This window comes from Cynocephalus volans, chromosome 13 (genome assembly GCF_027409185.1).
Source record: "Cynocephalus volans isolate mCynVol1 chromosome 13, mCynVol1.pri, whole genome shotgun sequence".
NCBI lineage: Eukaryota > Metazoa > Chordata > Mammalia > Dermoptera > Cynocephalidae > Cynocephalus > Cynocephalus volans.
In genome coordinates this window covers 41,378,276-41,396,139 of record NC_084472.1, presented here as the reverse complement: position 1 = coordinate 41,396,139, position 17,864 = coordinate 41,378,276, and the positions used below count along the sequence as shown (strand labels likewise).

The following is a 17,864-nucleotide window of genomic DNA, read 5'->3' as shown; positions in this document are numbered from 1 at the left end:
TGGAAATTATATAACCCCTGGTTAACATGGGTCTTTAGCATGAGTCAGTTTCTACCTAGCAGTAGGAGGAAGTCACCGTAGAAGGCTGGAGCAGGTGCCAGCTCCTCTTCCCTCTCCTGGCCTGCCTTAGGGCGTGAGTGGAGGGCCCAGAGAGGGACCTGAGCCTAGCCAGCTCTCTCATCCATGTTCCTCTTATTCCTCCATCGCTTCCTTCCTGTTTCGTGGACTTTGGTTTTCATCATTTAAAAAACTCTTCCATAGCTGCATGCATATCTTTCTTCTTCTATTTGTTCTTTTTTGTCACGTGTGTCTCGGAGGTAAAGTGATTCAGCAATGTCCCATTGCCAACTTCCCACCTCTTCTGCCCTGTCCACTCTCCAGGCCTTGGGGCTGCCGTCTATGCCATTCTTGGTCTGATGCCATGTTATCTTTTCCACTAGAATGAGGACATCCTCAGCACCATCGGCTACGACAGCATAATCCAGCATCTGAACAATGGCCGTAAGAACTGCAAGGAGTTTGAAGAGTTTTTGAAAGAAAGGTATGATGCTTTGTCCTCTCTGAAGAGGGTGGGCTGAGATGCCACCACACAAACAAGAAGCGATTTTCTGTTTTCTGTATTTAATCGTTCTGAAGACCCTCTGCTATAGGTTATGTAATGGTACCAAAGAATTAAATGACATCTCTGCCCTTAAGTTCTTAGAAACCAGCCTGAAAGATAAGATTTATAAATGAAACAGCAAACAAAATATATTAAGTAAACAAAATACCCTAAATAGTATGGTACATATTACACTAAAAGACTCCATGGGAAAGGGAGATTGTTGAGGACTGGTGAAAGAAAAAATAAAAAAATGGGAGGTGGGTAGCTTTGTGGAGGAGATCCTTGCAGCAGTCCTCGGAGGATGAAGTGGATTTGACAGGTGAAGGAATATCTGGATGTCTTTGGGAAGACAGCAAACTTAGAGGTGGGCATGAGCATAGCCCAAGTGGTAAGAAGGAGGCAGAGCCTGATTTGGAAACTAGGAGGCAAGGGAGCCTCAGGAAAGGTGTAGGGCAGGTCGCAGCCCTCGCGAGAGCAGCGGGGCTTGGTGATCCATGGGGAAGTGGCATGGTTTGGAGAATTTTCTTTTCTTCTTCTTTTTTTTTAAATGGACAAGATGTTTTTAGAAAAATTCTGTACTTAATGGGTTATGTCAGTTTTGTGGAAAATCTTATTCATCAGGAATATTTCATTTCCCAAAGGTTCTGGATGGAGGAATGCTTTCAAGGGGATTTTTGGGCAAAGATCAGGACTCTTGCCAAGACCCAATTTTATGAACTGGTTCTATATGTTAAGGCAGTGAGTGAAAGGCTTATAACTCAGAGACGTAGACATCATGCACACTGGTTGCCCTCAGATGGCAAAGCCTCTCTCCTTGAACTGTTCCAAAGGTCCAAGAGGAACTGGAGCTCTGCCACCAGTGGTCTTAGGAAGGGTGGACAGAGAGAGACTCATCCACAGTCAGGGTCCATGAGGCCGTCCATGGCTCCTCCTCCTTTGAGGGAGCAGCTGCCTCTCTCCCATACCAGGTGGCTGACAGACTTGGCACCAGTTACAACTTTCCTTTCTTTTTACGGACACTGGCAGTGGTTTCCTCCTTTCTTCAGCAGCACTATGACAGCGTGGAGGCAAACAAGAGGCTCATCATCATGCAGGATCTAGAGGTCGCAGAGCACCCCTTGTTTTTGTGTTTCTCCCTCAGTTGTGGCTTCGATACATTTTCTCCTGGGAATGAAAGGGCCTTGCTAGACACCCACAGATGAAAGAGGTGTCAGCGAATGGCCAAGGCTTCAGCTGCCAGGCGGGATCATCCAAGGGTCCCCTGATACGATGGGGTTTGGTGGTCAAATCAGTGCCTTCCACACTTTCTTGAATGTTACCCTCAGTAAGAAATACATTTTATACTCAGTACACATATGCATAAAACGAAAGTTGATTACAACAGGACTACCCTATTATTTTGTTCAATTCTATTTAATTAAAAAATGCTGGTTATAACCTGTTGAATTGATTTAGGGTTCACAAATGGGTCATGACCCAAGTTTGGAAAACACTAATCCAAACAGAACCCAGAAACTAAGATCTCACTTTTTCAATGTTTCACAAAAATACATAGAAAGATAAGGAAATATATGCAAAATAAAAATTATTGAATATTTGTATTGTATTTCTAGTGTGTGTGTATACATCTATCTATCTATCTATCTATCTATCTATCTATCTATCTATCTATCTATCTATCTATCTATCTATCTATCTATCTATCTAAATTCCTTCCATGAGTTTCATAGCAAAAGAAACCAATCCCATGTTCTCTCATTAGGTTGGTGTCAGATATGCATGCCCTGGGTGTGGGGATATGAGGCCCCTGAGTACATGGCCTGCCTGGGCTTTGGGTGTCCCTTCCTGGGTGTACTTGCAGGAAGAAGGCAGCTGTCACTGAATGGTATGTGTTCCATTCACTGCATCCTGTTCAGGGATAATTTATGTGAAGAAATGCAGTCCTCTTCATGTATGGGGTTGCAGTCTTTCCTATTGTTCTGGTGGATGTGGGGTCCTTGTGGTGCCTAGAGTCTGGGCCATAATCTAATATTTCTGAAACATCCTCATTGGGTCTTGAGCATTATTTTACTAAGCTGCCATAAATTACATGTGGAACCCTGGGATATTCGGGGTTCATAGGGACTAGAGGCCAACTGCGGTACTGAGCACTATATAAAATCAGAAGGGCATGAAGGAGAATTCACTTGCACAGTCTCAGGGCAAATAGATAGGGGTGCTCACAGTACTAGAGCAAGATGAAGCCAAATGACACACCAGCTGTGCAAATGCACCTCAGCCAAAAAAAGGGCCTTAATATTGTTTTCTTTTTGCTTATTTTTGAATGATGAGTATGTTTTATTTTAATGAAATGGATAAAGTCATTATTTAGAACAGACATTTGACAAAAACCTTGTAACACATGTAAGAATAAGTATTTTATTCATAGTATATGAAGAATTTCTACCACATAATAGGAAAAAGGCAAAAAAAAAGGGGGGGGAAACGTTTGTTCAGTTAAAAAACATTGAAATAATAACTTATAGAAGAAGAAATGCAAATGTCCAGTAAACATATAAAATGATGCACAACCACACTAGAAATCAGTGAAATAAAAATTAAAATGAGAGATCCTTCTTAAATTTGTTTTTACCTCCCTTCCGAAACTGGTAACAAGAAAGACTGTTAATATTCAGTGTGGGTGAGGGTTTCTGGGAATGGGAGCTCTTACACACTTTTGGTGGAAGTATAAACTGAGAAGGCTTTTATTTATTTATTTATTTATTACAGCTTGAAGCAAAGCTTTAATTTCATTCTTGATACCTGTGAACTTGGACTCATCATCTCAGAGCCATACCTAATCCCCTTCAAGAAGGCTTTTATTTATTTATTTATTTATTCATTATTTATTTATTTTTTTTTTAAAATTTTATTTTGTCGATATACATTGTGGCTGATTATTGTTGCCCCTCACCGAAACCTCCCTCCCTCCCCCCTCCCCCCCCAATGTCCCCTCTGTTTGCTTGTCGTATCAACTTCAAGTAATTGTGGTTGTTATATCTCAAGAAGGCTTTTTTAAAAAACAATTTAACACTACTTTTCAAACTTAAAATGCCTATCTCTTTGATCTAGTAAATTCACTCTCTTAAGACTCTCAGAAGAACATTCAGAAATGCCCATGGATATATGTCCAAGATTTACATTTTTTTTAGTGATAGTGAAAACCAGTAACAAATCAGGGGACCCTGAACTATGGAGCACATATTATGAGCACAGTGGATCTGCAGGTACTGATGAGGAAAGTTCTATATGAGGTATTACTAGGTGAAAAACAGAACAGCAAATAATAGCATGATCTCAACTATGTAAGCATAAAAAAGTTCTATATATGCATGTATGTGAGATATAGGTATATAGATGCTGTCTAGGATGGTAAAAGGGATTGGGCCTCAGGAATGCAGCATTTGATGGAAATATCTTATCCACTTCAAAAAAATGTCCATGCTAGGCACTTCTAGCTGGAGAAAACCACCTTAGAGATGAGGGCTACTGGTCTTTTTGTAACTCTTCCCTGTTATATAGAGGGAGTTTTGCATTTTAGAGAATTGTGTTATATCCGAGCTTCTACTGTCAAAGGTTCAGTTTTACCTTTGAGGGGAGTTCCATGTGTGTCTTAACTAAAAGTCAGTGCTGAGAAAGAACCAAAACCTTCTCTTTTGTTCTCCTTAGGGCAGCGATTGAAGAGAAATATGGCAAAGATCTGCTCAACCTCTCTAGGAAGAAGCCATGTGGGCAGTCTGAGATCAAGTAGGTGCCATGTTTCTTTCTGGTTTACAGGTTGGCTAATAATGCCCCAGAACCCCCGTCACTTTAACAGAGTTGGTCAGCAAGTTAAAGTGTGCTTGGTGAAAAAAATTTTAATCTTTTTTTCTCTTTACAATTGTGAAAAATCTAGACAAGGAGAAAGAATGTTAAAATGCATTATGAAGCCTTACCTATTACTATTTTTTTGTCTTATTTTTTTCTTTCTTTTCTTCTTTTTTTAGTTATTTTTTTCATTTTTAAATGTTTTTAATTTTTTTGCTTTTCTTTTTTTATTTTTTCTTTTCTTTTCTTTTACATTCTCTTTATTTTTTAAAATTTTATTTTCTGTTTCACAACCCAATATTAATATTTTCTAAATTTCTCTTTAAGTCTTTTTATATGTATGTTTTTTACATGTATTTTGTAGATAGGATTATATTATATATAATGTTATACTAAAAATTTAATAGAGGGCCTTCTTGTTTATATATATTTGTAAATAATATATATTTTAAATAACATAATTATAAAATAATGTACTTTTATAAAATATGTGACTATGTATATGTATTTTATGGTTTGTGGTAACTGTGAGAGAGTGTCTTTGCACCATTTTATAGTTCTCACCATCAGTGTGAGATTTCTATACCATAATTATTTATTCTTCAACCATTCATTGAATACTTGTAGGATACAGAAATGACCAGGACATGGTGCCTACTTTAGAAATACACTCTCTAATATACAGGGCTGGCTTTATGGGCATTGTACAGGAATCTACACTTAAAATGGCTTCATAATTGGTTTAATGCTCTGCTGTACTGTTCTGTCATTGTTAATAACTCATAAACAAGGAGTGCTACATATTCATTTTGCAGTGTAGGTAGTCCTGCTCATATGGTAATTTCTAGATTCCTTCTCCAACATAAGCATATTGATGGAGACTTGGGAGAAGTAGCTCAGGCCCTCTCTCTGCACACCTAATCACATGACATACTTACTGTATGCTGCTTTGGCTGTTCTGTGGATACCTACAGGGATGCCTGGAGGGCTTTGCCTTTCAGAGGTCCAAATGGGGGCAGATAAGGCATTGTCCTTCCTCTTTTCTTCTCTTGCTTCTAACACAAACTCATACATCCCAGACTGGAAAGAAAGGTATTGGATTCCATGGAAGGAGGAAAACATTGTGAAATATTGAAAATATTAATAGTTACATTAGCCTAAAAAACTTCTAACCCTCAGACATAGGAGATTTGTACAAGCAGAATTTGTTCATTCATTGATTTATTTTATTTTATTTTATTTCTGATGTTTTAAATGAAAATTTTAAACACACATGAAAAGTAAAAAGGCAAACATAATGAATCGCTAAATACCCATCACCTAGAGTTTACCATATTCATGTTTGTCACCTAGATTTTACAATTGTTAACCATCTAAACACTTTAAATTTAAACCTCGATCAGCTATTTCTACAGGAATATCTGGTTCCTTTTGGTGATTAATTGCATTTAGAGACCAAACTCTCAGTTTATTTATTTTTTTATTTTATTTTATTTTTTAAAGATGACCGGTAAGGGGATCTTAACCCTTGATTTGGTGTTGTCAGCACCACGCTCAGCCAGTGAGCGAACCGGCCATCCGTATATGGGATCCGAACCCGGGGCCTTGGTGCTATCAGCACCGCACTCTCCCGAGTGAGCCACGGGCCGGCCCCAAACTCTCAGTTTAAATATGTCACTGTTTTCAAAACCTTACAGGGGACAGATTTTAAAAGCATGAGTTCATATTTATATTTCCAATTCTAATTTAAGTTTATAGGGTCTTTCTTAACTTTCTCAATTTTATATTTGTATCTCTTTCCTCTTACTGGAAACTTGACAGTTAGTATAATTATTTGTTTTATGTAACAATATATACAAAAGTGTTTCAAAATAATATCAGTATTGCTACTAGCAATAAAACTTTTGAATGAAGTTTAACATTTCTTTGCAGTTCCTTTTGATCTTAGAATATATCCCACTAAGAATACTATGTTCTAAGTTTGCTTAAAATATTTATTTTCTCTGTGTGATTATGTAACCAATTTAACATACAGTTAAGTTTGTTTCAGTTTGTTTTAAATTTTAGGGATTGTTTTCTTTTTCATGTTTGATTTAGTTTTATTTTTTGAATATGTAAAACATTTACATGTTCAAAGATCAAAACTGCATCAACTTAGATAAGTTTCACTGTTATTCAAGGAGGGTTTAGACAATTTTATGGAAGATTAGTGGGTCAGTTGACAAAAAAACTTGTTATTTACAAAGAAACAATAATCTATTTGAAAATACATTTAAAAACTTTTGAGGTGATGTGTTGGAAAATAGCCATATTCTTTCTACTACTTCTTGGAAAAAATATTTAGAAGAATGATTCTGATCAAAAATGATGGTTTACATTCTTACAGATCTGACATTTCACTTACAGCCTAGCAAATTCATGGAGAGACTCTAACACCATTCTCTTGTGTTTTGTGATAAAAGCCAGTCAGTTTTCCTTCTAAGAACATACCTCTGAGAGGAAGATGGAAGAGGAAATGAGAACTGGGACTGTGCTTTCAAAGCTGAAGGGAAAAGCTATTTAGGTGACTTCTGTTTTTGCCGCCTCTAGGATGTTCTGCAGGAGGATGCCCTAGATGAGCGTGCAATGACTTTGCTTTTCCATGGGTTGACTAGGTAGGGTTTTTCACCTCATCAGGTTTTCCACCTGAGCGACTCAGGGCTCTGATGGAACTCATTAGGATTTAAGGCTAACGGGCTTTTTAAAGGGTGGTAGAACATTTTTTTTCCCCCCACAGTAAAGGAGAACTGTGGAGAAGAGGGGATGCATGTTTCTAGGCCACTGTCCTTAAGGTTCAGATTTGATCCCTGGAGAGTTGTTATGTACCGAACACGGGAAATGGCCTTGAAGTGATGAGGTGAGACAACAAAGCTATGACAAACTACAGGAAGATGGGGCTACTCTGTTAGTGGCCCTTCAGTCAGTCATTTGGGGTGGGAGAGAAATTTTAAACCCTGAACAAACTATTTATCTGTAAGGCTGGCTTTTCAACCCCAAGACTCACTGTAGGGAAAGACAATTCTGTCTATTGCCATATCTGTCTTTCTTTCTCACTAATTCTAGTAATGGTATTACCAAGTCTCACCAGAGATGCTCATTTGTCTTCTGGGCCATTGGTGTTTTTGTTTGGATATGGACACTTCTAGAGCACTGTGCTCTTGAAAAATTGTATCCTAAGATGGGTAAAGTGAATGGAGAATGTGCAGTTAGGATTTTCTACTTGATATGTTTATAATAACTGGTGCAAATGTTTATGTGAGAAGAGGCAAGGAGAAATAAGAACACTTTGTTTTGATATAAACAAACAGCGTAGGAAAAGTGAGGTGGCTAAAAGAAGGGGCCAGTTGGAAAATACAGGGCTTTTAATTTGTAAAATAGCAGAATTTGTCATATCTGCATACATATATAAAATGATCCATGATCTCATGCTGCTGCGGCTAGGGGACCATGAATTTACAAAGTCTCAAATCTATTTGAATGGGTGAGGTGAGCCCAGTTCGGGGGCTCCATGAAGAGCCCATCTCCTTATGAAGATCAGCCCCCAGGAAGGCAGCAATGAGCAAGAAAATTCTCAGGGCCAAGTTGCCTCAGAAAGGGATTTGGTTAAGGAAGGGTAGGTTGCGAGAGAAGTAAAATAATGGGCGATGGGGAGCGGGCCATAAGGGAGAGGAAGCGGGAGATTGAGAGAAGGTATGGAAAATGAATCGTGGTCTTCCATGTCCACAATATGGTAGACTAGATACGGGAAAAACCCTCCCATTTTAAAGTACTTAAAAATGCTAGTTTAAAATATGTTTTAATAATTAAAAATAAATACATGGCTATGCTGCCAAGAACGTAAGGAAAATCCTCAGAGGCCAAAGATAAAGGCATGCTTCAGTGCTCACTTAGCTCTCTGGAGTCAAGTGTTTGTGTTATCTCTTAATTCTCAGAGAAACCGGAAGAGAAATTATGTCTTAGAGAAAGGCTAAACCAGAAAAAAAGTTTCTAAAAGATGTATCAAGGAAAGATACCTCTCTGATCCTTGACTATGCGTAAAGGTGGAGGGGCTTCTCCTGAGAATCTGTAATTACAAGCCAGTCCTCTTGCAGATTTGGAGCTCCAAATTACCAGATTTCATTAAAGTGGTCTGAAGAATCCTAAGCTAAAATTTTAGTTTATAGTGGCCCTGGGTGCTAAGGTTTCTACTTACCTGGCAGATGTGAACACAAATCCTTTCTAAACAAATGCAATGAACATTGAGATTATAACACACACACACATGCAAAGGACATTGAGATTATAACACACACACATGTACAAACACACGAGAATAAGTTACCATGAATAAGAGTCAGCAGAAGCAATAAACAGCAGAAATAGACATGCAAAGATTTTAGATACTGGAATTAACAGATTCAAAAAACAAGTATATGTACTATGTTTAAAGAAAACAAAAGAGTAAATTAAAAGCATGAGTAAAGTGACTTTCAGAAGTGTCCAAGAAATTTTGAAAGGGAATCAGGTAGAACTTGTAGAAATAATATATAAAATACTTAAAATTAAAAATTCAGTAGATGCATTAAACAACACATTAAATGTTAACTACAGAGGGAATTAGAAAAATAAAAATGGAGAAATCACCAGTGGATGGGCATGGGGTTTTAGGGAGATGTTGGTCAAAGAATACAAAATTTCAGTTAGGAGAAATAAATTTAAGAGATCTATTGTACAACATGGTGACTATAGTTAATTACAATGTATTATATTCTTAAAAATTGTTAAGAAAGTGGATTTTAAGTGTTCTCATCACAAAAAATGATGTTAGGTAATACATTTGTTAATCAGCTCTATTGAGCCATTCCACAATATATATACATACTTCAAAACATCATACATGATAAATCGTACATGATAAATATATACAATTTTTATCTACTAAGAAATAAATAAATTTTAAACAAACAAAACAACCAGAATTCATCACAGAAAAAAACAGAGATCAAAAATGAAAAAAATTAAGAAACATGGGGAATAGAATGAGAAGGTCTAATGCACATTTAATCAGAATCCCAGAAGATATAATAGAGAGAATGGAAGAAATTTTTGAAGCAACAGAGGTTGAAAATTTTCTAGAATGGATGGAAGCCATAACCCCTCAGATTCAGGAAGAAAAACAAATCCCCAAAATGATAATTTAAAAAGAAATTAACAAGTACACAAGAATAGTTAAACTGAATAAGATCCAAGATACTGAAAAAGTCCTAATAGCATCCAAAGAGAATGATTACCCTCTAAGAAACATTTAATAGAGTGACAGCTGATTTTTTAATACCAACAATGAAGCCAGAAACTCCAAATCACTGAAAGAAAATAACTGTCAACCTGGAATTGTATTCCCAGATAAATTATTTTTCAATAAATTTCAATAAATTCAGAAAAGATATTTTTAGAGAAACAAATATTGAGAGTTAACTATGAGCAGATCTTCAATAAAAGAACTTTAAAGGATATATTTCAAGAAGACAGAAAATAATCCAGGAAAAAAGGTCTCAAGTACAAAAAGGAATAGTGAGCAAAGAATATGGCAAACATGGGTAAACCTTTACAGAAGGATAAAGAAATGATATTAATGTCAATTCCAGGGATTTAAAAAACAAGATGGAACCAAAATATTGGACAATAATAGCATATACCTTGGTAGGAAGGATAATGAGAGTTAAGGCATTCTAGGTATTTTATTGTTTAGGATAAGAGTAAAATATTAACTTTAGACTTTGAGTGAACTTCTAAGCAGATTCTTCTCATCAAGCCTTCAGATGAGAATGAAGCCTGGCCCACACCTTGATTGCAGCCTGTGAGACTCTAAGCACAGAACCCAGCTAAACCATGTCCAGACTCCTAACTCACAGAAACTGTGAGATAATGAGATCATAAACGTGTATGGTTTTATGCTGCTAAGTTGGTTATGCAGCGATATAAATATGAATTTAATCTGTTTAACGTCTGTCTCTTCCATTAAACTCTGATGTCTGGGGCAATGCCTGTCTTGTACCATGGAATCACCAACATCTGACACAATGCCTGGCCTATAGTTTGCAGTCAATAAGTATGTGATGAATGATTGGATGAATGAGAAACGAGGCAATCAGGAGCTTGGCTTTGAACCCTTTCTAATTGCCATACTTTAAAGAATGACTGGTATTCTTATGAGAAAGGGACCGTAATGCCTGTATTATCACTGGGGGAAATGAAGCATAAAAAGTTTTGGCATCTTTCCCTACCCAGGCAGACAGTGAAGAATTGCATGTGCTGGGATTGAGGAAGAAGGACTGTAGAAGTCCTGGTCTTTCGCTCTCTTCTCAAGCTCATGGGCAAACATGAGTCTGTAGGCTCTAAATTAAAATGTAGGCAGAGAGAAGCATGATTGTACAGACAATTTCCAGAACTGAAATTTTATATATGCTTGTTTTTTAGCACCCTGAAGCAGGCCCTCAAAGTCTTCAAGCAGCGTAAGTGATTTTTAAAAAATGTATTTGTTGCCTTTAGCAAGCTCTGTATCTGTCATCAAAGGTGCGTTTTAATTTGAACCATAATTTCACATTGGGTGAAAAAAACTAAGAGAGCTCCTACAATGAGAAATAGTTCTGCAGAGTTGAAATGAGCTGTAGGACCCTCCTTCCCTATGCATCATTTCTCCAAGATCACCAGACACTTTTATCCAGGAGAAATCCGTCACAACAAACATCAAAGGAATCATTGTCTTGGTTTCCTCACTCGTACTCTAATCTGGCTTGTGTGCCCACCACTCACTTGGAACTGTTTTTTCCAATTTTTGTGTCACTAAGTCTGGTGGACAATTTCAGTCCTCTTCTTACTTGAATCTTCAGTAGAATTCAATGCTGTTGAGCATTCCTTCCTTCTTGAAACCCTTATCCCTTCCGTCTCCCTTGGGTTCTTCCTGCTTCTCTGGCTACTCTGCTGTCCCTTTCTTTGCTCTTCTCTATCCAGCTCTTCAATATTGCAGGTCCTCAGAGCTTGGTCTTAGACCGTCACCTCTCAGTCTACCTAGGGAAACTCGTCCGTTCCCTGGCGTTAGTGACTGCCTTTACACAGAGAACGTATGGATGGATATTTTCAGTCCAGAACTCTCTATGCCCCAGACCTTACATTCTGCTGCATAATGTTTCTTTTTGGATGTTGCAAATGCACCGTAAATTCAACAGTGTTTGTAACTGAACTCATGATCTTCCAGGCTGATTGCCTAAGGAAGTTTGAGATCTTTTTTTTAGAATCACACCCTCTTATCTTCTGAGAATTCTTATTTATTGTTTTCTCACCAAGGTCAGGATGTTATATTCTAGAAATGATGGGCATCTTCCCCATTCTTCTCCTTCAGCTTCTTCAGAGGAAACTCCAGTGGGAGGTAGTTCCCTCATGTTTCAGACTTATTTTCCTATTTTAAATGGGGCATTTTAATTTTATTATACTTCTTGACAATGGCAAAGGCTGGTTCACAAAGGAAATAGAAAGTCTTTGGAAATACCAATGTCAAAATTTTCTGTTCATCTCTGCTGGGTTGAAATTTTACTTCCCTGCATTTTTTTGAGGGTAAGGAGTCATTTTCTTCCTGTGGTTCTTGCTTTTCTGGGATGGATAATTATTTATTTGGTCTCATGTTTGGAAGTCAAATAGAAGACACACGTCACGTGCCCTCAGCTTTCTTTCTTAATTTCTCAGTTCTTATTTCCGGATCGTGGCCTTTGGCTGTAAATGTAATTTGAAATTCAGCCACCAGATTTTTATTAGGTTTGCTTATTCTAATGTGATGACAACCAGGAGTTGGGAAATATAGAGTGAGGCCCTGGCACTTTGGTCTTCAAGGGGTCCTGTCCAGGTCTAATATTCTTCTTGCTCAGAAACTGCCTCTAAGGCTTTCTGTTCTTCGGAATACTTGGTGTTTCTGTGAAAGTTGATGAAATCACTTTCTGTCCGATCCAGACAAAATAGGGCCTGGAAAGGCATATAGAGGTGGAGGGGTGAGGGGCTCATGCTGGCTTGTCTAAGATAATAACTGTTTCCAAGGATTTTCTAAAACCCATGAGAAATCCCTTCACGTCTTTCATGTTCTTCACACATCCCCTGCTTTGCATGTATACACACGTTTCTGCAGCTAGGTTTATCACTGAACATTGTTTAGAATTGTAGTAATTCAGATAAGATGCTCCGGAAGAAACTGCCCAATAACAACATCTCAACCAATGAACTGATGACAAATCTAACGTTGAGCCTCAAAAACCAGTGATCTGTTTCCAAGCAGCTTATGTGAACCTTTCCCTTTTTGCCAATAAAAGCTTTCTCTTACCCTCCCCTCATCAAATGTGTTCATGGCTTGCCATGGTATGCATTATGGATTAAAATCCTATTTTCTATTCCTGAATAAACCCAACTTATTTGAAGATATTTTCCTGTAATGTGTTCTTATATGTGTGATATATGCTTAAAGTGTTTCTGCAGTTGATGGTTCTAGACCTTTGTAAATATTAGCTAAATAAATATTCATCTTAACTTTTCCATAGAAGGTGTCTTCTTCCCCCTTTAACTCATCAATGAATACATTTCTCAAGGTAGGGACAGTATCTTTTCATATTCCTTATATGCACTCTAAGGCCAAGCATGGTGTGCCCCAAGGGAAATTCTGCATAGACTAGATCTCCTGCATACATACATACATACATATACACTTATATATTTGCTGTTATTTAACTTTTTTTCCTCAAAAAAGTTTTATTTTTCATTATTAAAATAATATATACTTATCTTAAAAAATTCAAATGAGATGACTAACTATAAAGAGGGATAGTAAAGACTGGAATTTTCACTTCCCAGTGATAAGCAGTTATTGGTGAATATGCCTCCAGACATTTTAATGCAATTAAACATATATACGTATAATATATATGTATTTATTCATATGCGTAAATAATATTATACCATGGCAGTGGTTCAGAATTTCTGGGGAAGGCCAGAGCATATGTTTTTAAATGAAGTTATCATTTTTCAGTCATGCTAGTAGTTTGGTATATGTCTTTCCAGACCCTTTTCTAGGCATTTACAACTCTCTTTTAATTGTAGACACAGAGACATATATAGACTTGAATGAGTTTTTATGAGATCATATTGTACATATTTCTTTATAATTTGCTTTTTTACCTAATATATCATAGTTTTCCATCTTAGTTCATAGAGATTTATCTCTTTTTTTTACATTAAAAATTTTTGAGTCCGCAAAATATCAAATTTCCTTCAGATAGGTGGTGCTGATTTTTCCCAACAGTGCTGCTCTTCCCCGTGCTCACCAATACCAAGAATTTCCACACTTTAAAAATTTTGCTAAACTGAAAGATTTTAGTTTTAAAGTTCTGCATTTTTAAAATAGTTTAAAGCCAAGCATATTTTTTGGTCATTTAATCACTTTTTTTTTTTTTTTTTGGCAGCTGGCCAGTATAGGGATCTGAACCCTTGACCTTGGTGTTAATAACAATGTGCTCTAACCAACTGAACTAACCAGCCAGCCCTAACCACTCCTTTTTGAATTTCGTGTTCTTTAACCAGTTTTTAAATACTGAAGTATATATATTCTTCTTTTGATTTGTGAAAGGTCTTTTAATGCAGTTATTTGCTGTTTTATTATATAAATGGCAAATATTTTTCTGGTTTGTCATGTATCTTCTAAACTTCTTCAAAATTTTTTCTTATATTGGATCTGTCAGTCTTTCTAGCTTTAATGCTATGCTTCGATTTGTTTTCTTAGAACAAGTAAAATGAAAAGTTTGTTTTTTATTCTAAAGGCAAGCCATGCTCATTGTAAGGATCTTAGAAAATAAGGGGAAAAAATCACCAATAATTTTTCTACTCAGAGATGACTATTGGTAGCCAAAATTTTGGTATATGGCTTTTCTTATAAATGTTCAGTCTCATAGAGGCCATCTAAAGAGAATGAAGAATCAAATTTGAAGACGTAATGGCTTTAGTAATGTTTCCTAGAATGTACATGCCATGAGCTGGGATGTTGGCTGTGTTTTTCTCCCCAGTCTGAACACACACTAGGTTAGTAGCAGTTAGTGGTAGGAGGCCAAGCTAAAGATTTTCTAGCCTTGGTCTTGGTGGCCAGGGCAATGCTGGGCACATGGAGGGGCTCAATAAATGTTGGTGAACAAATGAATTAATGTTTGATTTTACCACTTGCTCCAATATTTTGTATCCATGTATTTTTATTTTGCATGGTTTTATATATTTGAATGCATACATATGTAGACCTTAATTATTTCTGTTTTTTATACATATTCTTTTTGCAGAAGTAGACAGTGTGGCACAATGTCACATTCGGCTTGCGCAGACTCTAAGAGAAGAGGCCAGGAAGATGGAAGAATTCAGGGAAAAGCAGAAGCTACAAAGGAAAAAGGTTGGATTTGCATATTTGTTCAGATGTTGCCTTTCCTCCTTCAGAAAAACCCAGGCTATTTTGTCTATTAAACTCCTCATGCAACCACCCTCAGTTTCCACCCTCATGTAACTGTGCTCTTCTTTAAACCTGAGAAATTATTTATTGGAGTCCTCACATGGGGACTCAATCTAGCTGGCTATGCTGCTGTACCCATTTCCACACCCCAGCCAGTTCTTAAAATTTTTGCAGGATTTAGTGGTCCACCTTGCAGCCCTCTTCTTTTCAGATCTGCTTCCACTATTAAAACTATGACTGGAAAGGGGAAACCCATCTGTCTTCAGGAGAGACTAGCACATCCCAGCTGGCAGGCTCCCAAACAACACTCTTCCTCCTTGACAAGGCAGTATGGGAAGGGGGAAGAAGAGGAGACTTACACTCTCTTGAAAACCTTAATGTAGTCAAATCATCCTATTTTGCAAATACAAAAACTGAGGCCCTGGAAAACCCAAGTCCTTTTAGTCTTCAGAGAAGATAGGTATAGGCTCTTTGTCACTGATGGGATTTACTCTGACAAACTACACAGAAGGAGATGAGGGTAAACAAGAATTGATAAAACTGGCAAACGTTTGGGAAGTTGTAAGGATCAAGAAAAGAAGTCCAGGTTTATATTAAAGTGTTACCTGGACTAGTCCAACCACTACTCTGACTCTTTTCTATTTTATTCCTGAAAAATTTGTATATTTAGGTTGATCCTGCAGCCAAATAAGGCCCTTCCGGAATTTCTTTCTATATCTGGTCTCCAAGACTGGAATTCTGTCCTCATGGGGACAAGTTCTTCCTTGTCTGGCATCCAAAGATTTCCACCTGGGTCTTCCAGGACAGCTCTGCAAAGATGTTTAGTGACCTCTTTCACCCTTCCTGGATATCCCTTGGGAAACCTTTCCTCATTCTGACCCTTCACCATCCATCCCCTGAGGTTATCATCTACCGTGTGTGTATCCAATAAACAGCAGCTAATACAGCTGATTCTTCCCTTACTTCAATTTCAGCAACGTTGCCTATGGTTCTAAGCTGGAGTCTAGATCTAGCTGCCTTGGTGGCCACTTGCATCTGGGGTGGACAGCAGCAGCTTGAGAACCTGAGTGCCTTACATGAATTGTCATTTTATGAGCTGCTCTTAGCATACTACTGCCTCTCCCTCTTACCAGGAAGGAAGGGCAGAAACGAACATTTAGGGAGTGCCCTATTAAGAGCTTTCACACACTGTCTCAAGCTTCATATATCAGGTCTCAGGGGGTGTATCTGGCCCAAAGCCATTTTCAGAGCAGAAATAGTGTGTATATTGCACCCATGGGGTGGTCAGACCCTTTTGGCTCACATTTCCGGGCCTGCTTGCCTCCCTAGGGGAATTATAATTTTCCAGAAGCAAAATGCCTTAGACACCTAGTGTCTATGCACACATGATTTCTAGTAAGAGGAGAGGAGAGTCATTTCCTCACATTTGCAAGTGCCCTTGGTAGCCCTGGTTCTTGCAAGGAGTTTTGATAATTTTGCAAGGCTACTGAAACTTCCCCTCCTAACAAGTTACATAGACCAAATTCTTGTAGCTAGGGTAACACGCTCTGAATTCTGTTAAGCAATAGAGGAGCCTATACTTAATCCACTGCTATCACCCAAGTTCCCTATATTCTGTGTACTCTCTACAGCAGGAAAATGCTTTCAGAGTGTTTTTTGAGAAGTCCAAAGTTTATTAATAAATTTGTAATTACTTATGTTACAATGAACTATGGGTTGTGGTTGTACCCCTTCCATATTTAGAGACTTTAAAAAAAAATCAATTAGTAGAAAACGTGTCAAAGGCAACTTCTCATTTTTCACTGGTCAAACTCTGCCCACTTTAGTGTTTCACTTCTTGGAAATTAAGCTATTTCCACTTATCAAGGAAAGCCATCACTTGATTTCTTTTAGTAAACTGGGGTGGGGGAGGTGTGGATGGAATGGCTGGTCAGAAGTCTGTGGCTTGCTCACTCATACAACTAATGTTTTCTGAGGGTGGTGACCAAGATGGATGTGGTCATACCTCTCTCACTAAGCATAGAGCATGGCCAGACAGGCTGTTGTGACACAGTAATCATGATAAAGAGTGATGAGCCTAATATGAGAGGGGAAGTGATGGTGCCACCTGAACACAAATCGGGAAGCATACCCTTATTCTTGAGGCTGGGGATGACCTATTGGAGAAAATACATTGAAGCTAAAACCAGCAGAGTGAAAGGCAATACAGGTGAAATGGTGACAGGTGAGGCTCTCCCCTACCTCTGGGGTTGACAGGGCAGGGAGGGGTCTTAGGAGCCATTCTCAGGTGTCTTGACCTTTGAGGGTACTGAGGTTTCTTCCCCAGCCCAGAAATGTCCTTAGTGTGCAAAGACAACATGTGATCAGACACTGTGTCCTCTGGAACCCACATTGTTTTGCCATCTCAGCTAAGATTGGGATGGGCATGTGCTGCCTGTGTAAAGAGCCATCTCAAAGAAAGGAAACTCCTTGGTTACAAAGAGCAATGCTTCCAGTTTTCAGAATACAGTCTGAGTGCGGGTAGACAGAAAAATGGACAACAATGCAGCTGTTTCAATACTTTACCTCAGGGTTATTTGGGTCTTTGCAAATAAGGATAATAATTTGCAAATCTTCCTTTTCCTTACTCTGTGGCAGAGACAATTAGATTTTTGCACTCTTTCATGTTATCAATAATAAAATACAATCACTGGATTTGGTCTAAGCAGAAAGTCTCAAATTCCTAGAGGAGGCACTTCCCCAAGGAGACCTGAATGAGAACATTTGAATCACAGGGGACACTGTGAGTAGATCCCCCTGAGTGAACATGGACATGAGGAGACTTATATCAAGGAGGTGTAGCAGACAGAGCCAGCCCTGGTGTCTGAAATCTCT

At 38.0% G+C, this 17,864-nt stretch overlaps 1 protein-coding gene across 2 annotated transcripts in view; it reads left to right on the top strand.

The window, feature by feature from the left end:
* PSTPIP2 (proline-serine-threonine phosphatase interacting protein 2) overlaps positions 1–17,864 on the top strand; it is a 64,916-nt gene that overhangs the window by 29,154 nt on the left and 17,898 nt on the right. The window contains exons 2-5 of one of the 2 annotated variants that reach the window (XM_063076849.1): positions 441–541; positions 4,313–4,390; positions 10,946–10,980; positions 14,827–14,933. In XM_063076849.1, the coding sequence (XP_062932919.1) occupies positions 441–541; positions 4,313–4,390; positions 10,946–10,980; positions 14,827–14,933 (321 nt within the window). Of the gene's footprint in view, positions 1–440; positions 542–4,312; positions 4,391–10,945; positions 10,981–14,826; positions 14,934–17,864 lie in introns of those variants that run through there. The other variant, XM_063076850.1, reaches the window with a different exon arrangement.